Here is a 22,766-nt window from a genome sequence, read left to right as displayed (position 1 = left end):
CATTTCAGGGGCTGGTGCCACTGGGGCGAGTGCCTTTGGACCAGCCCCACTGCCCATAAAGAACTCAAAAACCTCTACACCTCCACGTTACTGGAACGGTTAGTGTCGCTGCTTCTTCTCATGGTGCAGCTGAAGATTGAATTCGCAGTAGAGAAGAGGGAAATCCCTTTGTCCGTGGGTGTCGTGGGTTGACCCCGGTAGGCAGCTAAGGTCCACTTGGGGACCATCTTGGGGAACGGGGACAGGAATGGGAAGGGTAAAAGTGAGACAACTCCTGGGTCAAGACAAAGACAGTTTAATAGGTAAAGCAACAGCTGCATGCGCAAACAAAGCAAAATAAGGAATTCGTTCACTGCTTCCCATCGGCTGGCAGATGTTCAGCCATCTCCAGGAAAGCAGGGCTCCGTCACACGTAAGGGTCACTCCGGAAGACAAACGCCTTAACTCATCACATCCTCCCTTCCCCCCTCTTTCCCCCAGCTTTTATTGCTCGAGCACGGGGTCACACAGTCTGGGATATCGCTTTGGGCATTTGGGGTCAGCTGCCCCGGTTGTGTCCCCTCCCAGCCTCCTGCCCACCCTCAGCCTACTCGCCGGTGAGTGACAAACAGAGAAGGTCTTGATGCTGTGCAGGCACTGTCCAGCAACCACTAAACCAGGGCTGTGTTATCAGTGCTGGTGTGGTCACAGATCCAAAACACAGAACCACACCAGCTGCTAGGAAGGAAATTAACTCTACCCCAGCCAAAACCCGTGCAATGAGACACAGACCTCCCACGAACCCTCTGCAGCCATCTCCTGCTGTATCACCCCACACACCCCTGGGAAGGGGCACTTGGGGATCTCTTGGTCTGAGGAAAGGAAAGGGGGAGCAGCATGGAGATGGCATGAGCGGGCAGAGAGTACGACAGCCCTGTGGGGAGAACTTCCTCGCAGCTTTGAAGTGAACACAGTCTTGCTAAGGACCAGGGTGGGAAGAGCTACATGGCAGAGGATGGCTTTCATCCACTGCTCCCTGGATCACGGGCCCGCTCCTCTGGGTCACTCTGCCCAGCACTGATGCCAAGCAAACCAGGTAGCGCTCACCACGTGGATTCCTGGTTTACTCACAACCTCCATGATGCTTCACGCTGCTGCAGTAAGTGTGACCCCAGGACATGAGCTTAAAGGTCTCCTGGGCGTGTTTCCCATAGCCCTGGTGAGGAGGTCTCTAGACGAGGTGGGTAAGATCCCCCAGGGACATGTTCTGAGCATGGCAAAACGCTCCCAGGGCTGCCTGCTGGCATTGTGGTTTTTCTGTGCCCCAGGCCACCCTGGATTTAGATGCTCCCCGTGCCTTCAGAAGAAGTGAGACACCAGGTGCTCTGGGAGGGAAGAGCAGAACATCTTCTCCTGGAAGGAGACACTCATTAAAGCGCTAGATAGTGTGGTACAAGTGAATATGGAGGTCACTTCCATACTCTACGGCAAGCATCTTGCAGGAAGGGCTTTCAAACTTTCACATAATGGCAAGTGGGGACACTGCACACCTCTCTCACTTTGTTCCTACAGGGGTTATAAAGAAAACAATCTCCTAATGGGAAATATGTGATCTAACAATTTCAACAGCATTGATACCACTATGTCGATCCAGGACAATGACTTGCTCCTGGTGATGCAATGTTCCTCCTCCAGTCTACTGGTCACCGCCCGTAGGTGGAAGGCTCTTTCATGGAAGCCATCTCTGAGCAGCGCGCTCTCCTCCTGTGAAGACAGTCAGGCTGTCGCAAGGGCCTGGTGTGCGCAGTGAGAGGGGCACAGAGCTGAGAAGCAACGGGAGGGACCCAGCCAGGACCCCTTGCCATTCCTGCCTGCTAGCCACATCTTGGCACCCGCGCTCTCCCGCTTGGTACCTTTGATTTATGCATGATCAGCTTCTTGTGCTCCTCCAGCTCCTTCTCACAGCAATCCTCCAGCTTCTTTCTCAGCTGAGCCGCATGCTCTTTCCAGCTGCGTAACTGGTCGTCCAACTTCTGCCGTTCTTCAGCCTCCTTCTTCCTCTGGACCTGCCTCTCCTGCTCAGCTCTCTCACACTGCTCTTGCGCACCTGGTGATAGAGAAACAGAGGTGTTGCAAGGACAGGAGCTGAGCGCACAAGCCCCCAGGGAGTACTTCTGTCCCCCTCCATCATGCTTGGCCCTTCACAGGCAGTGGTCTTTCTCCAGCCCAGAACTTGCTTTTCAGCTCCTTGTCCTTCTCCGTCAGGGAGTGGTCTGTCCCGAGGATGCTTTTGGCCAGAGTCTTTCTGCTTTGGAGGAAATCCAGCAGGACAGCATCAGCCTGGGGGACCACAGGCAGAAGAGGTGTCAAGGGGAGAAAGAGCAGCTGGGGAGAAATGGTTTCTTGGGGGAAGGGGATGGGACAGGGAGCCTCTCCCCTCGAAGGGGAGCTGCTCTTGTTCCTACCTTCACCCCCTTGCCAGGCAGCTCCCGATATTTCTCCACCAGTGCCTCCTGGTCTCCTTCGAATAGCTGGTAACCCCCTGGCACATTGTAGACACCATCACCGATTCGTCTCTCCATGTCTTGGGAGAGGTCCCGGAGAGCAGCCTCGCACTTGTCACGGGACACCTGCTCATTGTCCTTGCAGAGCTTCTCCTTGAATTCCTCTACCTTGCGCTGTCGGGAAAGAAGCAGAGGGAAGGCATCAGCCCAGGCTGAGCTGCACCCACCGCTCTCATGCTAGCAAAAATCAAGCCAGCTTGACATGGCAATTGGGATCTCCAGTCTGGGGGGTAATCAGCTGGAAGGTGACGGATGGGGTGGGCTTTCTGCACCCACCAACATCTCTGGAGCAAGGTACACAGGAGCAGAGAGTGTGCCAGGGACGAGGGGCTTCAGGAAAGGCAGGGACAAGAATTACTGAGCAGGACAGGGGAAGCGTGGAAGGCTACAGGCTTCCAGCCAGGGCAGAGACACACCTGGGCTGCAGCAAGCGAGGGGGCAGGGCTGAGCCTCGTCCCCCGTGCAGCACAGCTTTTGAACCTAGGGAGCAGAGGTGGTGCAGCCGGGACAACTGCCAGCCTGCAGAGTGTGAGAGCCAGCGTGGGGACCGAGTGTCCTCTGGAGAGGGCACAGCAGTGTCCTCTGGCACGGGGCACGGAGACCCCTGCCCCCAGCACCATGCTATTGCCCCAAAGCTCAGGGGACAGTGGTGTCCCTGGGGGAATCCTGGCTGGGCTGGGGACCACCTACTATGAGATCGGCCTGGAAATAGTAGATGTCATCCTTGAATGCCCGTGCCATGAACCGCTCCACACTCTCCTGCTGGCACTGGGTGTGCAGCTCCAGCAGCTCCTGAAGGGTCTCTGTTGGCAGCTTCACCCGCTGCTCCATCAGATCCTGGTACAACTTCACCGCCTCTTTCACTGCCGCTGCATTCTCAACCTTCGCCAGGGCGAGCACCGCGCTCTCCAGGCATGGCACTGCCCCGCTCCGGATGGTCTCCACGTAGGTCACTGCCAGCTTCCCCAGCGCTGCCAAGGAGCAGAAAGGATGAGAGATCTGCGGCCTGAACAAAACACAGCCTCCCATTCGGTCCTGGCTCCTGCCATATCCCTGCTGCCTCCCTGCCAGAGTCTTCCTGAACTTCTTTTCCTATCTCTTTCCCACCCTGCCTCCAACATCCAGAACCTCCAAACCCAGAGGCCGGGACAGCGGCCAGCAGAAAAGCTCTCCCTTTCCCTACCTGCATCGTTTAACTCCCCATTTGATCCTTCCCTGAGACACAGCCCCAAGAGTTGCTGGCTGTCCAGCCCTCTGGACAGCAGTACTCACAGTCCCCTCTTAGGATGTGGCCACCAGGGATGGTCTTAGGTGGAGACTTTTCCCAGATGTGGCCGCAGAATTTCTCCACCTGCTGCCGGAATTTAGGATTCATCTCATTGTCCTGAAGGTCCTCCAAGCGGACCAGGTCACTCTGACTGGCTGGCCAGTCAAAAACAAAGCACTTGCGTTCTGGAAAGAACTGGCGGATGCATTCCCGCAGCTGGTTGTAGCGCTCAGTCGCCGGGCTGCTGTCTGTGGGGTAAGAAGGCACGGAGCAAGTTCACCGGCCTTGGGCTGTTGGTGGACGACACCGCAAGGCTGCTGTGTCAGGGGCTGGTCATCTCCAGCAGCACAGCACCATTCCCTTACCAGCCTTTAACTTCAGGGAGTTCTCCAAGTATTGGTCCTCAGAGATCTCCTTCCCATCCAACGCCAGCTGCAGTGTGAAATCCCGGACAGCCCAGACAAACGTCGGGAAGAAGCTGGCAAATTTTTCTGAATCCTCCAGTTCATCTTCACTCCTCTTGGGTGCTGCTTTCAATTTGACATGCTCAGTCAGCTTCAGCACATACCTAGGGAGCTGGCTAAGGAAACGGGGACCTCCGTTGTGAATGCAGGGGCATCACCACCCTGAAACCACCCAGCACTTCACGGGGAAGAGAGGAGACTCCATGGGGACAGAGAACAGCCTGGAGCCACCAGAAGGAGGAGGGAGAAAAACCCTCAGCCCTGAGACCCACAACATGGGACTCCTCAGGACTCAAAGCATGTCACTGGGCCCCACCAGAAGGTTCTGCAGCTGCCTGAGGACCTGGGATTTGTCAGCCCCTAGCCCACCACACAGGGAAAGAAGGGCATCCCCGCTGCCACTCTCCCACCAAGGATACTGCAGCTGCTCCACGGCTTGCTGGTCAATGATGCCTCTGCTGTTGTAGATCAGGGTGCTGGAGAGCAATACGGTTAGCACAAAGATCCATGTGTCGTTCTTGGAGTCGCCCTGCAACAACAACCCTTGGCTCTTACCAACAAGACCCCCTAAGTGTGAGCAAAGCCTCAGATCCCCAGACCCTGCATGCCCCTACCCAACCGGCCATGCCGAGACCAGTTCTTGGAGAGACCCACTCCCATGCCACCACCACGCCTTTCTGCAGCTGGGCTTATCCTCAACTCTCAACTCTCCAGGTCCCACAGACCTCCATCAAAGTGCTCCCTGAGCTCCTCATTCCTCTTCTGCTGCTCTTTTCCAGAAAAGCAGAGGAATGTGGCAACTTGTCTACCGCGACCTCCTTCCCCACGGCCTCTGGATCTTCCCAGCACACAGGCTGAAGGCCACCCTAGGCAGCAGGAACACCTGGACTCTGGTCACCACAGCTGGCTGGGCCCTCAAGAGCTTCCACAAAGTGCTGGGAAAACACAAAGGCAGCATCTGCTTCTTCCATACCTTCTCCACATCGCCCAGCCCTTCGGTGTCCAGCAGCACCAGAGTGTGTCCAGGCTGGCAGGGGTGAGGTACACACCACATCCAGACACCTTTGGTGTGGGACTGCACGCTGCAGCCCAGGGAGAAACCTGTGGGGAGGATGCAAGGACCTCATCGGTGTTAAATACAGAGCAGCAAAACCCAGGTACCTTGGTCATCCAGGGCCGGGACCTCCCTCACCTTTTCTCTGACGAGCCAGCCTGTTCATCAGGTAGGACTTGCCACTGCGGCAAGGCCCCGCGATGGCCACCACCACCACGGGTTGGGTGACCTCTGACAGCACCTTCAGGGCTTCCTGCCGGACCACCAGCCCCGTCTTCTGGGTGTTCTCAACGAGGCAGATGGGCACCGGCATGTGGATTTCAGAAGCCATTGCTGGCGGCAGCGACAGCCTGTAGACGAAACGGCCAGACAGGCTGGTGAACAAGGTGGGGACACCCCATGGTCCAAACAGGGACAGTCATTGTCATCCAGCTTCATTTTGCCAAGAGAATCATGCTTTGCACTCAATTCCTTCCACCATGCCTCCTCTTTTTGCCCCGCACAAGCGATGCTCTGAAGGCAACGATGGCACTCAGAATAGGGGCACGACCCCTTCCCGTTTGCCTCACCACAGAATAGCTCCATTTCCATTTGTTCCCCAGTAACTCTCCACAACACACGACCTCTCCTGTCCTGAGCAGCCACCAGAACAGATGGGGCCCAAGGTCATGGACTGTATCAACTCCGTGGGCATTTTGTGGACATTTATGGACATCTTATGGACATTTTTTGCAGGGGTGGTCGATAGACAAAGGGAATGACACCTGCGTATTGTGTCGAAGGATGGGGAGGGGGGAGTGGTTAATGAGGGTGTGTTGGAGAGCATGGGACCGGAGCGTGATGTAAACAGTGTGCGATGACGGGTGGAGAACCTGCTGGCTTCGGCTGGGAGAGAGATAATTGTCTTCACAGGAGTCTGGATGGGGCTGTGTTTTGGATTTGGGCTGAAAACCGTACTGATAATGCAGAGATGTTTTCACTATCGCTGAGCAGCGCTTACATAACGGAACAGTTCTTCCCTTGGAAAGAAGGGGTATTGTTCGTGTTTAATTAGCGTCCCTTCGATCAAACAGTGCACAACAAGAGCTATGTCTGACCTAAGCCTAAAGATAGGGTATCTTGGCCATCCGCACCGTCCGTTTAATCAGAGACAAATGCTCCTTCTGGAAGAAACGAAGGAACGTTGGCAGAAGAAAGCAGCCTCAAGTTGTCCTGAGGTGACACGCGACCATCTATGGATAAAAGCTTTATCCTATGGATAAAAGGAGTTAGCGTACTTCATCCGGGAGGACCATGAGGACCACCAAAGACCCCCCAAAAGAAGGAAGAGATGCGCAGAAGGGTCTGAAAAGGAGCCAAGAAGAAGGACGCCATATCGTTATGCAACTCACGTAGATCAGAACGAATATGCATTTGATAGATAGAGAGAAAGCGCATGAATTCAATACACAGACGTCACGAAGAAGCTGGAAAGCCCACCGAGCACCCGGGCCTGAATAAAGCAATCTCTCTCCTGAGTGTGTGAGGGTTGGCTTATTGCACACCGGGCAAAGAATCTGCTTTTCGGCCAGCACTGACACAGAGTCAAGGCCTTTTCTGCTCCACTCCAGCGAGCAGCCTGGGCCTTGTCGTGGTTTAACCCCAGACAGCGACCGAGCCTGACCCAGCCGCTCGCTGACTCCCCCCGCAGCGGGCTGGGGAGAGGCTCGGAAGGGTAAACGTGAGAAAACTCACGGGTTTGACATAAAATAATGGTAACGATAAATTGTGATGAAAAGGAAGATAACAAAGAGAGAAGCGAAACCCAGGGAAGACAAGGGATGCAAATGAAAACCACTGCTCACCACCAACCGACCGATGCCCAGCCAGTCCCAAGCAGTGACCCCCCCCGCCAACCTCCCCCACCCCCAGCTGTATTTCTGAGCACGACGTCGTACGGCGTGGAACATCCCTTGGCCGAGATGGGCTCAGCTGTCCTGGCTGCGTCCCCTCCCCGCTTCTTGCCCACCCCCAGGCTGCTCGCTGGTGGGGTGGGGCGAGGAGCAGAACAGCCCTTGCTTCCGCACTGCTCCGCAGTAACAAAAACACCCGCCTGTTATCAACGCTGTTTTCAGCCCAAATCCAAACCGCAGCCCCACCCTGCTGTTTCCTCTATCTAGAAAATGAACTGTCCCAGCCAAAACAGCACAGGATGGGCAAGAAGCAGGGAGAGGACACAGCCGCGACAGCCGAGCCCAGCTCGCCGAAGGGATATTCCACGCCGTGCGACGTCGTGCTCAGCAATGAAAGCTGGGGGAAGGAGGAGGAAGAGGGGGGATGTTCGGCGCGATGGCGTCTGTCTTCCCAAGCCACCGCTACATGTGACGGAGCCCTGGTTTACTGGCGATGGCGGCACACCCGCCTGCCGATGGCGAGGGGTGAAGGAATTCCTTGCTGCGCGGTCCTTACAATGTGGCTTTTGCTTTACCTATTGAACCAGTTTTATCTCAATCCACGAGTTCTCTCACGTTTCCGATTCTCCCCCATCCTACCGCAGAGGAGGCAGCGAGCAGCCGGCTGGGGCTCAGTCGCTGGCTGGGGTTAAACCACGACAACACCCAACCGTCATCCATCCCTCCCCAGTTCCAGTAAACCACACTGACGCGGACGCAGCACAACGGCTCACCCCATGCCCGGACCCAGAAGCTGCCCCACTGCAACCTCCCGGATACCCTGGGACTTGCTCTCGCAACGGCGAGCTCCAATGCCACTGCCCACTTCTGGGCTTTGAATCTTCTCTGAGGACCTCACAAGCCCTGTCCTCTCCCAGGACCATCAAGGGGGTTGCCACTGGGGGACAAGAGGCGGCACCTCGTGTCACAGGCACCACAGGGAGGAGAGAAAAGGTTGGGGCACAGGGGCCAAGCTTAAGCGAGTCCTAGCACGCATGCAAAGCCTAGGGCGGTTGAAGACAGGCTCCCAGCCACCCATTCCACCCCTTGCTCCATCCCGCAGCCCGAGCGGTGCTGTGAACCTCTTCCTCCTCCCACCCAGTGGGGTCCCTGTCACTTGCTGGGTCCCTGTCGCTGGCCGGGGTCAGACGGAGCCATTCCACAGCCCCATCGTCCTGGGCCGCTTGCATGGGGTGGGAGGAGGGATGTGGGGAAGGGACTCACCCTCGTCTTTGTCACCCGGGGTGGGCTTCAACGGGTTTGCTGCAGCCTGGGTCCTGTCCTGCCTTTTATCTGTGCTTTTAGCTGTCTCCTCTCCTCCTATTCCGGGAAATCAGAGTGAGTCGGAGAGCGAAAGTCGAGGACTGGGAGGGTGGAGGAAGTCAGTGTTTGGACCCTGGCCAGCAGCCAAGCGCAGAAGCTGGGGCAGACGAAGTCAAGACGCTTTAATAAGTGAAGGACAGACTCAGGCGCTTTCTCTCCTCCGTGACCCACGGACACGTCCCCTGCAGCAGCTCTCTCACACACGCCCCGACAGTCCTGCCATGGCCCCTCTGCCCTCCTGCCTCTGCGTTTCCCCCCAGATACTTCTCCCCATGCCCCTCATGGACCTGCCACCACCACCCCCACGAGCCTCTCACCCGAGGGCCTGCCAAGAAGCACCCTGGTCAGCCCCAAAACCCCTGTGCCCCAACATGCAACCACCTCCCCGTGTTCCCCTCTTGCAGACACATGCCGTGGTCCCCCCACACACGTGTCCCTCGTGCCGCTCTCTCATGAGGACGCACAGCACGGACACACAGAGATGCTCCTCAGCACCCCCTCCCCCCCCCAAGCGAGCCTCAGCCCCCATTCTCCCATGGGCACCTCGTTCCCTCCGCATCCCCTCACGAACATGCCCTGGACCCCATTTGTCTCACTGACCCCTGCTCTGTCCCTCTCCCCCTCCCCAAGGGATGCCATGGCCCCCTTGAAAACACATCCCATCCCCCACGGACACCCCCACATGGCATCCCTTGAAAACACATCCCATGCCCCACGGACACCCCTACCCTCCCCTTGCAGAAACACCACGTCCCCCTTCCCCTGACGTCCCCATCCTCCACATGTCCCCATGCCCGTTTCTCTCCCACAGCGGCACGCATCGTCCCCCCAATACCCGGGCACCCCCCATCCCCACTTCCCCCGCTCTCCCGTCAACGTGCCCACTCCCCATTTCCCCCCCCCACAAGCCTGCCCTCCTGTGCCCAGATCACAGCACCCTGACCCACCCCACGGGTCCCCGGCTCCATCTCGATGCTCGCTGTGAACACCCAGCACTGCCACGCTCATCCCACAGGCACCCCACACTCGCGGGTCCCTTGCCACCCCGGACACCCCAGTCCGCACCCAAGGACCCCCTCCTTGCGGGCTGGTCCAGCTTGAAGTTTGCTGGTGAGTGCACACCAGGATTGAGGAAGACACAGACATTTGCCCCACCACCACCAGCACCAGGGACACGGGCTGATGAGGGTTGGTGGGAAATAAGGGTTGGTGGGAACAACTCCTTGAGATGCTGCAGGGTCACCTGCCAAATCCCACCAGATAAACCGCGTCTGACGCTTCCTACCAAGAACACCAGCCACCTGCCCTTGTTCATGACGACGCGGACGATGTCAGGGTGAAAATGGGGCCAGGAGGGAATTTTGCTGAAATCCTCGTTGGGCTCAGCCATAGAATCGAGGGCTGCGTTGAGGTGACGCTTCTGCTCCTCAAGGCATCACTGCCGTGTCCCTGTTCGGGGAAGCAGCACCATCTGGTTGCAGCATTATGAGCTTTACTCAACTTTCGCAGACTTTGGGCCCTCTTGTGACTTGGGTTCCCCCATGACATCAGCAGAAGGGAGGTTCCTCACGATCTGCAGGTGTGATTTGAGGACAAGGTGGGGGAAAGTTCTGCAAAACAACGTATTGACAGAGAATATTGCTAAATCTGAAGGGTGCTGACCCGTTCTGCAATGCCCCTTTTACTTCCGCAGCAGCTCCTGGTGGACACAGAGCCTTTTGTGGAGTCCTGCGTGGGACAGACGCCGGCCTTTGCGTCTGTGGTCTTGGCAGAGATGCCCCTTCCACCCAAGAGGGTTTTCCTTGGTCACTCAGAATGAGATTTAAACGTAAGGCACGGAAGAAATTTAAATTATTTTGCTGATGTTCGGCTCTGCCTTTTCACACCAGAGCATCTGTCCATCCTCCATAATATTGGCACCGAGATGTCCAAGCCCTGATGTGGCCACCGACTGCCTCACCGAGACCCTTGAAACTCCACCAGAATATCTATGGAATTTCTCTGCCCTTTTCCCGATCCAGAAAATGTAATCGTAAATTCCTTAGTGTAGAGGAGAAGATCCCACCTCCCAGCCCCAAGGAGCCCCCACGACTGCGAAGCCACGCAACGGCTTTGTGGGCCAGATGACGTTACTGTGAGGGTGGTGAGGCACCGGAACCGGCTGCCCAGAGGAGCTGTGGCTGCCCCCACCCTGGAAGGGTTCAAGGCCAGGCTGGACGGGGCTTGGAGCACCCTGGTCTGGTGGAAGGAGTCCCTGCCCACAACAGGGGGTTGGAATGAGATGATCTTTAAGGTCCCTTCCAACCCAAACCATGCAATCATTCTGTGAGTGGTGAGTGAGATGAACTGAGGAACTCATGTTCCGTCTGAACATGAGGAACAACTTCTTCCCTCTGAGGGTGACGGAGCCCTGGAACAGGCTGCCCAGGGAGGTTGTGGAGTCTCCTTCTCTGGAGATATTCAAGACCCGCCTGGACAAGGTCCTGTGTAGCCTGCTGTAGGTGACCCTGCTTTGGCAGGAGGGTTGGACTAGATGACCCACAGAGGTCCCTTCCAACGCCTACCATTCTGTAATTCTGTGATTCTGTGAACTGGCTGAAGGACAGAGCTCAGAGGGTTGTCATCAGCGGCGCTGACTCTAGTTGGAGGCCTGTAGCTAGTAAGGTTCCTCAGGGGTCAGTACTCAGCCCAGTCTTGTTTAACTTCTTCATCAGTGACCTGGATGAAGGGACAGAGTGTATCCTCAGCCAGTTTGCTGATGACATTAAACTGGGAGGTGTGGTGGATACACCAGAAGGCTGTGCTGTCATCCAGCGAGCCCTGGCCAGGCTGGAGAGCTGGGCAGAGAGGAACCTGATGAGGTTCAAAAAGGGCAAGTGCAGGGTCCTGCACCTGGGGAGGAACAACCCCAGGCACCAGGACAGGATGGGGCTGACCTGCTGGAGAGCAGCTCTGTGGAGAGGGACTGCGAGTGCTGGGGGAAAACAGGTTGACCATGAGCCAGCAGTGTGCCCTGGTTGCCATGAAGGCCAACGGGATCCTGGAATGCATCAAGAGGAGTGTGGGCAGCAGGACGAGGGAGGTTCTCCTCCCCCTCTACACTGCCCTGGTGAGGCCCCATCTGCAGTCCTGGGTCCAGTTCTGGGCTCCCCAGTGCAAGAAAGATGAGCAGATACTGGAGAGAGTCCAGCGGAGGGCTGCGAGGATGATGAGGGGACTGGAACATCTCTCCTACGAGGAGAGGCTGAGGGAGCTGGGCTTGTTCAGCCTGGAGAAGAGAAGGCTGAGAGGGGACCTTAGAAATGCCGATCAATATCTGCAGGGTGGGGGTCAGGAGGACAGGGCCAGGCTCTTTCCAGTGGTGCCCAGCGACAGGACAAGGGGCAACGGGCACAAACTGTAACAGAGGAAGTTCCGTCTGAACAGGAGGAAGAACTTCTTCCCTCGGAGGGTGACGGAGCCCTGGAACAGGCTGCCCAGGGAGGTTGTGGAGTCTCCTTCTCTGGAGATATTCCAGACCCGCCTGGACAAGGTCCTCTGCAGCCTGCTCTGGGTGACCCTGCTTCGGCAGGGGGTTGGACTGGGTGATCTCCAGAGGTCCCTTCCAACCCCGGCCATTCTGGGATTCTGTGAAATGGGTGTAAATAAGACAGGAGGTCTGCTGCCATGTCAGGTCCTGGAAGTGTCCCAAGGCGGCGTCCACCTCCTCTGGTTTCCCTGGCAAGGAAAAGTCACTCTGTATTTCAGGCTCACTCGCAGATATTAGGATCTGCTCGCCACCGCTGAAGGACCAGGGTGGATTTCAGCACTTCCATCAGAAGTTGCACAAAAACTGTGCTGAAGTAAACCAAATTTCAAAGCGAGGGTGAAATTGGCCTCGAGGGCGTGGGAAATGGGTCATTAGGTGCATGTGAGGGTTGGTGTCTCAAGCAAAGGGTGCCTGCAGAGACACGGCTGTATGAGGTTCCCTGCTCCGGTGGCTGTCCCAAGGGCCAAGGGACGCGTGTCCACCACCATCAGCAATGGCCACCATTGCTCTCACTGCCCCCCTTGCAGCAATGCACGCATTAGGATGGGAGGAGGTGTGGTTTGTTCTCCTAAAATCCACCTAAAATGAAAAATAAAGACAGTTGGCGCCCGTTCAGAGCTGGAGTGACCAGCCTGGGCCTTCCCGGGGATTGCTCTGCAGGCAGAAATGAACAGAAAGCCAAAAAAGCCATCCCAAAACAAACAACAAGTGCTCATGCCACAGTTATCTGTAGGGATGTAAGGGATAAATATTTCTGTTCTCATCACCCTTCATCTGCTCAGAAGCCCAGAAGAGCACTGGGACGCTGACAACCACCTGGCAAGGGGCCTTCAAGTCTCTGTTTCTCCAGTGGCTCACCACCCGCCCATGTATTTCACAGAAACAGGACTGCAAATACGTGAAGTGTTAAATCCACCTAATTACTGCCATTATAAATGACCTTTTTCAAGCCACCTTTAACTGCCTTTGACAAGTGGGGCTTTCAAAATGGCCGAGCAGCGAGCTGGGTTTGGCCCCGACTGGGTTTCAGTTCGCAATTCCTCAAAAAAGGAACAAACCGAAAGGGAATTGATCCAAGACCTTCTCGGACCAGCCCCAAAGTCACCCATGGAAGAGGACAAGTCACGGTTAGAAGACGGCAGGGACAAGTCTTCCGCACCAGGTCTCAGCCCACTTCACCTGCTGCTCCTCGAGGAGCTGCCCGCCTCTCCTCTTCGAGGGTGCTGGAGCTGCCGTCTGCACGATACTGAGTTTGCGGCACTAAAAGTTCAACCAAAACACTCCGGTCGAGCAAGGTCTGCCTTCCCCGCAGCGTGGGAAAGGCGCGAGAGCACCGGCAGTGACTCATTTTCCTGGAAAAAGCATGGCTATTGTTTGGAAAGCAGCGAGGAAGCACCAAGGAGAAACAAGAAAAAAAAAAAATCAGCGATCACTGCTCCTCTAGCTGAAATGAGAGCCTGGCCCAAAAAATCGCATTCCCAGAGAATTCAGGGATTTCCAAAGTGCACATTTTCTACGTCTTTGCTTCGCAGACTGAAAATGATGGGGCTGAGGAGGGGGGGTGAAGACCATGCAGGACACATTGATGAGCGCGGGGCGATACGCAGCGCAGGTGGATAACAGCGGTGCAGCCGTAACGTGTCACCACTACGGTGACGTGGCAGGCGCAGGCGGAGAGGGTGTCGTGCCTCCCCGAGAAGATCTGTGGGATGCGGCCAAGGACGAAGGCGTAGGAGAGAAGGATGAGCAGAAAGCAACCCAACAAGGCAGTCATGCAAAGAACGTCGACCATGGTGGAAACCATCTTGCCATCAGCAGAAGCCAGCCAGAGGAGGGAGGGTCACGCGGCAGAAGAAACGGTCGAGCTGGTGGGACTGGCCAAGGATGAAGGTGTAGGAGAGGATGAGCAGAAAGCAACCCAACAAGGCAGCCACGCAAAGGACGTCGACCATGGTGGCAACCATCTTGCCACCAGCACAATCCAGCTGGAGCAGGGGGAGCCATGCTGCAGAAGTAGAGGTTGAACTGGTGGGAGCAGCCAAGCATGAAGGTATAGGAGAGAAGGATGAGCAGAAAGCAACCCAACAAGGCAACCCCGCAAAGGACATCAACCTTGGCAGCAACCATCTCACCACCAGCACAAGCCAGCCGGAGCAGGGGGAGCCACGTGGCAGAAGAAACAGTGAAGCTGGTGGGACTGGCAGAAGACCACCACCAGCGCCAGGAGACCCCCCGCAACCACCAGCCAGACACAGACGCAGAACGTCACGAGGGTGTTGTAATGTGAGGGGAAGCAGATGGCCACGCACCGCTCGCACCCGGTCACTGTCAGGAGGAAAGAGCGCGGGAAGCCAGGCGTGAAGGAGAAACGCATTTGTGCGGCACAGCCGTCTCGTTTCGAGGACTTTCGGGCAGATTAATTGTTGTTGAACAGCAGCCAGCGTTCCTGACAAGGAACATCTCCCGGCTGCAGACCTGCTCAGCCGAGGACGCTGAACTGCTCCCCACCAGAAGACCAAGCCCTTGGTACCTTCAACCGAGGACACACTGGAGCCACGGGACCTTGAGAAGGACGGTTACTTAGGACGATTTACAATGCTGCAAACGTGGCAGCAGAACTGAGAATTCACGTGCCCTCAGCTGAAGTACTCTCACTGTAATATCAAACTTCACATGCCCTGAGCTGGAGACCCCGGCCCAAGTGAAGAACCTTCCTCATGGAGCGTGCCCAGTGACTTTTAGGAGGGAACTGACCCGTCCGTGTTGGGAGGGTACGGCTACAAGGCGGCTCTGACGTTTTTCACTCCATAAACACGCGATGGGATTGCAGGCGAGTGCGCAGCCGCCACCAGACGACCCCGACCGCCCGCAGAGACCGTCGCTGGATCCAAGGGTGCTGGTATCTTTTATCTTTCCGTTTATTTTCCTTTCTTTCCCTGTCTCTGACTTTCTAGGCACATAAGGGCAATGTTAGTGGACGCTTGTCGATCTGCTGTATTTTATAATTTTGTAAAATCAGACATGACGTTGTTATAAGCTTTGCCAGGTCAATGCCCGTTCTAACCCCATCGCGCTAAAAGGAACGTTCAGAAGTTGCCAAGTTGCCGCCTTCCGTATTCACACCGAGTTCCAAGCGACGTTTTGTTTTTAATCAAGCCTCCCGGGTCGTTGTTGTGACTCCTGGGCACCGCGCGGAGAATCGGAAAAGACCACCGCCCCTCACCCACTGGGTGGGACGGGACAACAGCCCAGGGAGGAGACGGCTCGAGTTCCCGGCACCAACCCTGCCGGCATCCTCGGGGCGATGTAGAAGATGTAGCAGAGCTCCGAGAAGGACATGGCACCGAGGAAGAGCCACGTGGGCATGCGCAGCCCCCCATCCCCCCAGATAATGACCGTTATCGCTGCGTTTCCAGCCCGGGGTCGTCACGCGTGTGAGGAGAAACAGCACAAACAACGCAACCTGGAGCTGGGGAAGGGGGAAAAGGCGGTCGAAGCGAACCCTCTCGGGGTGGTTTGGTTGTCCCTTCGCGTCTGTGCTTTGTCGGGGGAGAGCATAACTTTTTAACCGGCGGCTCGGCCTCCTGTGGAGGAAACAGCACCGAGGGTGGTGAAACCCTGGCCCAGGTTGCCCAGAGAAGCTGTGGCTGCCCCCTCCCTGGAAGGGTTCAAGGCCAGGTTGGATGGAGCTCTGAGCAACCTGATCCCGTTGGAAGATGTCCCTGCTCATGGCAGGAGGGTTGGAACTGGATGATCTTTGAGGTCCTTTCCAACCCTTACCATTCTATGATTCTATGATTCGATGACACAAGACTGAAATTCTTGCTTTGAATCTACCTCCCACAAGAAATAACATGGAAACGGATGCGCACATCTGACATCTACCAAAGCTTTTCTTCGCCCAGCTGGATCTCACGTACGTTCAGAGCTTCTCTCATGGCACAGCTGAGAAGAACTCGGTAATGTCACTAATTTCCATCAAACTCTGATGCTCAACGGCCACGCCAAGAACAGCAGAGAATCCCAGAATCACTGGCAAAGACCCTGAAGATCATCGAGTCCAACCAGAAGCCCAACGGTGCCAAGTCCACCGCTAAACCACGTCCCTCAGCACCAGCTCCACAGATCTTTCAAACACCTCCATGGTCAGCAGCAGCCAAACCCTGGTGTCTCTGTCGTGGTTGCTCCCAGGACTTTGCAGGTAACCGAATGACTCCAAGACACCCGCGAGGACCAACCGTAGGAGGAAGAGGGGCTGCTTCACACAAGCAGAAGCTGAGCAGGGCGAGGCTTAAACATCTGCACACTGTCCAGAGGTGACAGTGTCACCTGAGGAGAAGCACCGCCGCAGCTCCAGCAGCCAGGACTGCCGAGGTTTTCTTGGAAGATCTCAAAGACTGAGACCTTTAAGCTCGAAAAATCCATGGTTTTGTGCAAAGACCAAAGGGACGTGTGGCTCCCGGCATGACGTCACCTTCCACGCGTGCCACAGGACAGGCAGCTCTCCTCCAGGAGCGCTGGAAGAGCCCGGCCGAGAGGTGGCATCTCCCCCAGCTTTGCCATCAGCCCAAGGTCTCACCACACAAAGAAAGGGGCATCTCCAGGAGTGGCACCCAGGACCTCGCCGTGGCTCTGAGATGGTTCCAGGTTGCCAAAAAAAACCCCATGGGTTTGGTTACCCAAAACCACAAGGGGGTTGGCTGGGTCTCCAGCAGAGATCCATGGGTGTGGAGGTAAATATGGCCGCTTACATCTCCTCCTCAGGGTGCATGGCGAGGACTCGGCTCCCCTGAGTCCTCCACGGAGGTATCTCCACGTGAGCTGGGTCCTCAGATCTCCAGGGAGCTGGAGAAGATCTGAGCCAGGGAGTCCGGGGCATAAAACACCTCCAAGATAAAGGTGGCCACTCATAGGGTCTCCTGCTCCAACGCACCCTTTGGTGACCACCCAGAGAGCCCGGGTGGCCAGCTCAGAAGCGGATCTGGCTCATGGAACAACCCTCACCAAGTTCAACGGCCTCACCACGCGCATATCCAGCACCCACCTGAGCTTCTGAGCAAGCTCTCCAGGACTGGATTTAGTTTAGGACACCCCGAGAGCTTCTCAGAGGTTGTCTCAGGTCCATCAAGCCCAGCTCCATCTCAGTGTGGGCTTCTTGGAAGGTGCCTCCAGTGCCACGACAGCACCTCATCCGCCCACGCCTCCAAGATGCAGGCGACCTCCGGGAGAAGAGTGGGGTGGAGGAGCTGGGCTGAGCCACCAGACATGAGCAAGGGAAGGTCCAGGAGAAACCCTGCCCTATGGCCACGTGACCACACAGCTCCTGGATACCCTCCCAGTGTCTTTGGAGGGGTGGGGAGCACCCACAAACCAGCTGTGGTCACCACGGGCTCCTTGACTCCATGGAGATCCACCCTGGTGGCCGCCCATCTCCCATGGCCTCCAGCCCAGTGGCCATCCAACTCCATGGCCTAAAGACTGGTGACTGCCTGTCCTGGGCACCTTCCCTACCATCACCCACCCAAGACCATGGTGAACCTAACCCTAAACCTACCTAAACCCTAACCTCGAACCAAACCCTAACCCAAACCCACCGCAAACGCTAGCCCTAACCCTAACCCTACCCTACCGAACCCTACCTAAACCCTAACCTCGACCCTAACTCCTAACCTCAACCCGACCCCTAAACCGAACCCAACGCAAATGCTAGCCCTAACCTAACTGTAACCATAACTCTAACTCTACCTCCTAACCCTAACCCAAGTCCTACTGCCAGTCCTGACACAAGTGTAAACCCAACCCTAACCTTGTCCTAACCCAAGCCCTAAACCTAACCTAACCCCAACCCTAATGGTAACCCTAACCCTAATACTAGTCCTGACCCAAACCCTAAGCCTAAACCCTAATGCTGTCCTAACCCTTGTCCTGACCCAAGCCCTAACCCCAACCCACAGGATAACCCTAACCTAACCGTAACCCTAACCTAGCTCTAATGCCAGTCCTAACCCAAATCCTAACCATAAATCTAATCCTAGTCCTAATGCTAGTCCTGACCCAAACCCCAACCCTAATCCTAATGCTAGTCCTGACCCAAACCCCAACCCTAATCCTAGTCCTAATGCTAGTCCTGACCCAAACCCCAACCCTAATCCTAGTCCTAATGCTAGTCCTGACCCAAACCCCAACCCTAATCCTAGTCCTAATGCTAGTCCTGACCCAAACCCCAACCCTAATCCTAGTCCTAATGCTAGTCCTGACCCAAACCCCAACCCTAATCCTAGTCCTAGCACTAACCCAAACCCTAACCCTAGTCCTAACTCTAACTGTAAGCCTAACCCTCGTCCTGACCCTCGTCCTGACCCAACCTAACCCCAACCCCTAACCCCAACCCTGACTGTAACCACCCCCCTGATACTAGTCCTGAGCCAAACCCTAACCCAAACCCAACCCTAACTTGAGCCCAAACCCTACTCCTGATACTAGTCCTAACTCTAATACTAGTCCTAACTCTAACCCTGGTCCCAACCCTCGCCGAACCCCAGCCCTGCCCCTCTCCCCAACCCGTCACCCTGACTCCCCCCCGCCCCGCGGTGACCCCATGGGTGTCATGTGCCCCCCCCCGGGGCTGCCCCTGCCCCAGCCTGCGTGCAAATGCCAGGCGGGGCACACGCGTGTGCAGATGCCCCCCCGTGCCCCCTCCCGTTCACATCGCGCCGGGGACCCGCACGGCGCCATGGGGCAGGGGGGTGCACGGGGCGTGCGAGGGGCATGCAAGAGTCGAGCAAGGGGTGTGCAGGCGGTGTGCAAGTGTGGGAATTGGTGTAGGATGGGCGGGCAGGCCTGGGAACAGCCGTGCAAGGGAGTGTGCAAAAGGCTCGGAAGGGTTGTGCAAGGCTGCAGCCGCACAAGGGGCGTGCGAGTGTGCAAGGCTGGGAAGTGGCACGGGAGGGGTGTGCTAGGCCAGGAGAACTGTGCGAGGGGTGTGCAAGGGGCGTGCAAGTGTGCAAGGTTGGGAACAGGCACATGATGAGTGTGCAGGGCCAGGAAGAGCTGTGCAAGGGGGTGAGCAAGGGGGTACAGGGCCAGGAGGAGCCGTGCGAGCGAGCGTGCAAGGGGCACGCGAGTGTGGGAGGCGGGGAATTGGAACATGAGGGGCGTGCAAGGCCAAGAAGAGCTGTGCAAGTGGGTGTGTGAGGGGTGTGCAAGAGGGTACAAGGTCAGGAGGAGCCATGTGAGCGAGTGTGCAAGGGGCATGCGAGTGTGCGAGGCAGGGAATTGGCACACAAGGGGTGTGCAAGGCGGTGTGCAAGGCCAGGAAGAGCCGTGCAAGGGGCGTGCGAGGCTGGGGATGGGCACGGGAGGGGCGTGCAAGAACCCCCCCTGCCCCCCCAGCAGCGACCACTCCCCGTTTCTCTCGCTTTCGTGTTAAAATCTCTTTACAGGCAGAATACAAAAACACACCCGGGGCGGGGGGGAGGGGCTCCCCCCCCCCCCCCCGTGCCCCTCTGCCCCCCCCCAGCTCCAGGGGACTCCCAGGGTGACGGGGGGGGGGGGGGGAATGGGCTGTGTTGTCCCCCCCAGCCCCACCCGAGGTAGTCAGTGCGATGGGGGGGGGGGGGGTGACAGCAGTGTGTGACCGGCTCAGACTGGCACCGGGGGGGGGGGGGGGACGGGCTGTATTATATTTGGGGGGGACACAGGGTGGCTCCGGTCCCCCCCTCCCAAAAAAAACCCCCTTAGGGGAGGGTGAGGTGGGGGACTCTCACACCCCACCCTGCAGGGGGAGGGGTGTTAGTGCTGGGGGGGCACTAAGGGCCACCCAAGGGGGGGGGGGTGCTGGGGCACCCCCCAAGTAGTGGGGTACGGCCCTGGGGGGCAAGGGGGGGCTTCAGGTCCGGGGGGGGGGTCCTATGTTGAAAGGTGGGGGTGGCTGAGAAGGTGGGGGCAGTTAATTTGGGGAGGGGTGTGGACTGGGGTGCGGGCACCCAGGTCCCTTGGGGGGGTCCCAGGATGTAGTGGGGGTCCCATGTTGGGGTGGGGAGAGTGGATTGGGGTGGGGGCACCCATGTCCATTAGGGGGGGTCTCATGTTGGGGGGGGCTTTGGACTGGGGGGGCACCCAGGTCCCTTGGGGTGGTCCCAGGATGTAGTGGCGGTCCCATGTTTGGGGGGGGGGGGGCTGAGAAGGGGGTACAGTTAATTGGGGGGGGGATGGATTGGGGTGGGGGTAACCAGGTCCCTTGGGGGGGACCAGGATGTAGTGGGGGTCCCAAGATGGGGGGGGGGCAGCTAATTTGGGGGGAGCGGGAGGGCTTGCATTGGGGTAGGGGCACCCAGCTCCAACGGAAGGTCCAGGGAGGGGGGGCCTCTGTGGCGGGCTCCCCAGCTGGGGGGGCCGGGGGGGCTCCCCCATCTCCAGAAGTTTTATTTGGGGGGGTCCAGCTTTTCGGGGGGGCCCCATTAGCTGGGGGAGGGGGTCCCCATTACAGGATGGAGCCGGTGGGACCCAGTCCGTGGCGGCCGGTGGGTGGGGGGTCCCCAATCGCAGGGGGGGTTTCCCAGTCTGTGGGGGGGTCCCCGGTCCTTGGGGGGGCCCTGTGCTGTGGGGGGGCCCCTAGCAGCGCCCCACCTTGGCGTCGCCGATGGCCCCCCAGACGTCGAAGACGAATTCGTCCGGGAAGGCGAAGTCCCCGAGCTGGGAGTCGAGCGCCTGGGCCAGCGCGTCGGGGTCGCGGGCGTCGCGGCCCAGCTCCACCATGGTGGCGGCTGCGGGGACACGGGGACAGTGAGGGGACAGTGGGGGGACACTGGGGGGACAGTCGGGGGGGCCCAGCCCAGCCCCATCATGGTGGCAGCTGCGGGTGGACAGTGGGGACACTGGGTTGACGATGGGGACAGTGGAGGGACAGTGGGGGGTCCCAGCTCCACCATGGTGGCGGCTGCGGGGACACGGGGACAGTGGGGACATTGGGGGGACAATGGGGACACTGGGGTGACAATGGGGACAGTGGAGGGACGGTGGGAGGACAGTGGGGGGTCCCAGCTCCACCATGGTGGCGGCTGCGGGGACACGGGGACAGTGGGGACATTGGGGCGACAATGGGGACACTGGGGTGACAATGGGGGGGTCCCAGCTCCACCATGGTGGCGGCTGCGGGGACACCGGGACAATGGGGACAGTAGGGGGACAGTGGGGGGGGTCCCAGCTCTACTGTGGGGACAAGGGGAAAATGGGGGGACAACGGGGACAATGGGGGGGGGTCCCAGCTCCACCATGGTGTTGGCTGCGGGGACAATGGGGGGACAACGGGGACCCTGGGGGGGGTGGGGGGTCCCGGCCCAGGGGAGCTCTGTCACCCCCGGAGCAGGGTGGGGCCCAGGAGGTCCCCGACACCCTGGGGGTGGCGGGGCAGAACCTGCAGGGTGGTGGGTGAGGAGGGTCCCCAGCACCCGGGGGTTTCCCCTCACCCTGAGGGGGGGTCCCACCGCCCCAAAGGGCCCCGGGGGTTCCTCAGCACCCTAAGAGGGTCCTGGGGGTCCCCAGCACCCCAAGAGAAGCAACTCGCAGTGGATCGGGGGTCCGCAGCACCCTGGGAGAGGGGGTCCCCAGCACCCAGGGGGCGTCCCCTCATCCGGGGGGGTCCAGGGCGGTCCTCAGCACCCCGGGGGGGTCCCCAAGACCCTAGGAAGGGGCAGCCTTGGTCCCCAGCACCCCAAGAGGAGCAACCCACAGTGGGACAAGGGGGGGGGAGGGGAAACCCACATCGAGGTGGGTGAGGGGGGTCCCCAGCACCCAGGGGGTGTCCCCTGACCTGGGGGGGTCCCGGGGGGGTCCCCAGCCCCCCAGCTCACCCAGCTCGCTGTCCCGGATCCCCATGTAGCTCTCCAGCAGATCGTCCACCTTGGCCACCGCCCGCTCCTCGAAGGCCGACGGCTGGGGGAGGGGGGAAAGGGGGTTCAAGGGGCGGCGCTGGGGATCGGGGGGTCCCCCCCTCGCTTCCCCCACCCCGCTGCGGGGTCCCCTACCTGCTCCTCGACGGTGGCGGGTCCGCGGGCGCGCAGGCGCAGGGTGCCCCGGCCGGTGCCCAGCTGGGTGCCCCCCCCGCGGCCCCCCCCGCCCCGGGGGCCGATCATGTCTGGAAGGCAACGGGGGGGTGGGGAGGTTTAGGGGGACTGCGGATTATTGGGGGACCCCCCCCCAGTATGGACAGCGGGCTGAAGCCACCCACAGACCCCCCCCAGGACCCAAAGAGGGGAGGGGACAGGTTGGGAGGGGGCTCCACAGTGCCCCACACGTCAGTCTTGGGGGGGGGGGGGGGGGGCGCAAGGTTTTGGGGGTCCCCAATGAGCTCCTCCTTTGGGTTCTGGGGTATCCCCCTTCCCCCCCCTGCTCATAGAGGACCCCTCAGCTCCCCCTTGGTTTGGGGGATCCCCTCTGCCGCTCCCTGAGGATACAGCCCACTCCTCGAATTTTGGGGTTCCCCCCAGCACCACGGGTCCCCATCAGCCCCTCCCCCGGGTTTTGGGGTTCCCCCAGCAATACGGGTCCCCATCAGCCCCCTCCCTGGGTTTTTGGGTCCCCCCCACAGCCCCGCCCCCCCCCCGGCTTTTGGGGTGTGTTCCCCCCAGCACTACAGGGCCCATCAAACCTCCCTC

The 22,766-nt window shown here is 58.6% G+C and overlaps 1 protein-coding gene across 3 annotated transcripts in view; it reads right to left on the bottom strand.

The window, feature by feature from the left end:
• Positions 1 to 279: 279 nt before the first annotated feature.
• GIPC1 (GIPC PDZ domain containing family member 1) overlaps positions 280 to 22,766 on the bottom strand; it is a 28,735-nt gene continuing 6,248 nt past the window's right edge. The window contains exons 5-18 of one of the 3 annotated variants that reach the window (XM_075445969.1): positions 22,137 to 22,246; positions 21,963 to 22,044; positions 20,733 to 20,876; positions 13,750 to 13,758; positions 5,467 to 5,661; positions 5,248 to 5,375; positions 4,694 to 4,803; positions 4,176 to 4,378; positions 3,816 to 4,058; positions 3,234 to 3,514; positions 2,445 to 2,657; positions 2,217 to 2,319; positions 1,893 to 2,086; positions 280 to 1,743 (exon numbers count right to left, since the gene is read on the bottom strand). In XM_075445969.1, the coding sequence (XP_075302084.1) occupies positions 1,555 to 1,743; positions 1,893 to 2,086; positions 2,217 to 2,319; positions 2,445 to 2,657; positions 3,234 to 3,514; positions 3,816 to 4,058; positions 4,176 to 4,378; positions 4,694 to 4,803; positions 5,248 to 5,375; positions 5,467 to 5,661; positions 13,750 to 13,758; positions 20,733 to 20,876; positions 21,963 to 22,044; positions 22,137 to 22,246 (2,204 nt within the window). In that variant the 3' untranslated portion in view covers positions 280 to 1,554. Of the gene's footprint in view, positions 1,744 to 1,892; positions 2,087 to 2,216; positions 2,320 to 2,444; positions 2,658 to 3,233; positions 3,515 to 3,815; positions 4,059 to 4,175; positions 4,379 to 4,693; positions 4,804 to 5,247; positions 5,376 to 5,466; positions 5,679 to 8,483; positions 8,676 to 13,749; positions 13,759 to 20,630; positions 20,877 to 21,962; positions 22,045 to 22,136; positions 22,247 to 22,766 lie in introns of those variants that run through there. The other 2 variants (XM_075445967.1, XM_075445968.1) reach the window with 2 other exon arrangements.

The sequence above is a fragment of the Opisthocomus hoazin genome, chromosome 35, assembly GCF_030867145.1.
Source record: "Opisthocomus hoazin isolate bOpiHoa1 chromosome 35, bOpiHoa1.hap1, whole genome shotgun sequence".
Taxonomy (NCBI): domain Eukaryota; kingdom Metazoa; phylum Chordata; class Aves; order Opisthocomiformes; family Opisthocomidae; genus Opisthocomus; species Opisthocomus hoazin.
The sequence above is the reverse complement of the archived record's forward strand: the minus strand, read 5'-3'. Positions and strand labels throughout refer to the sequence as shown.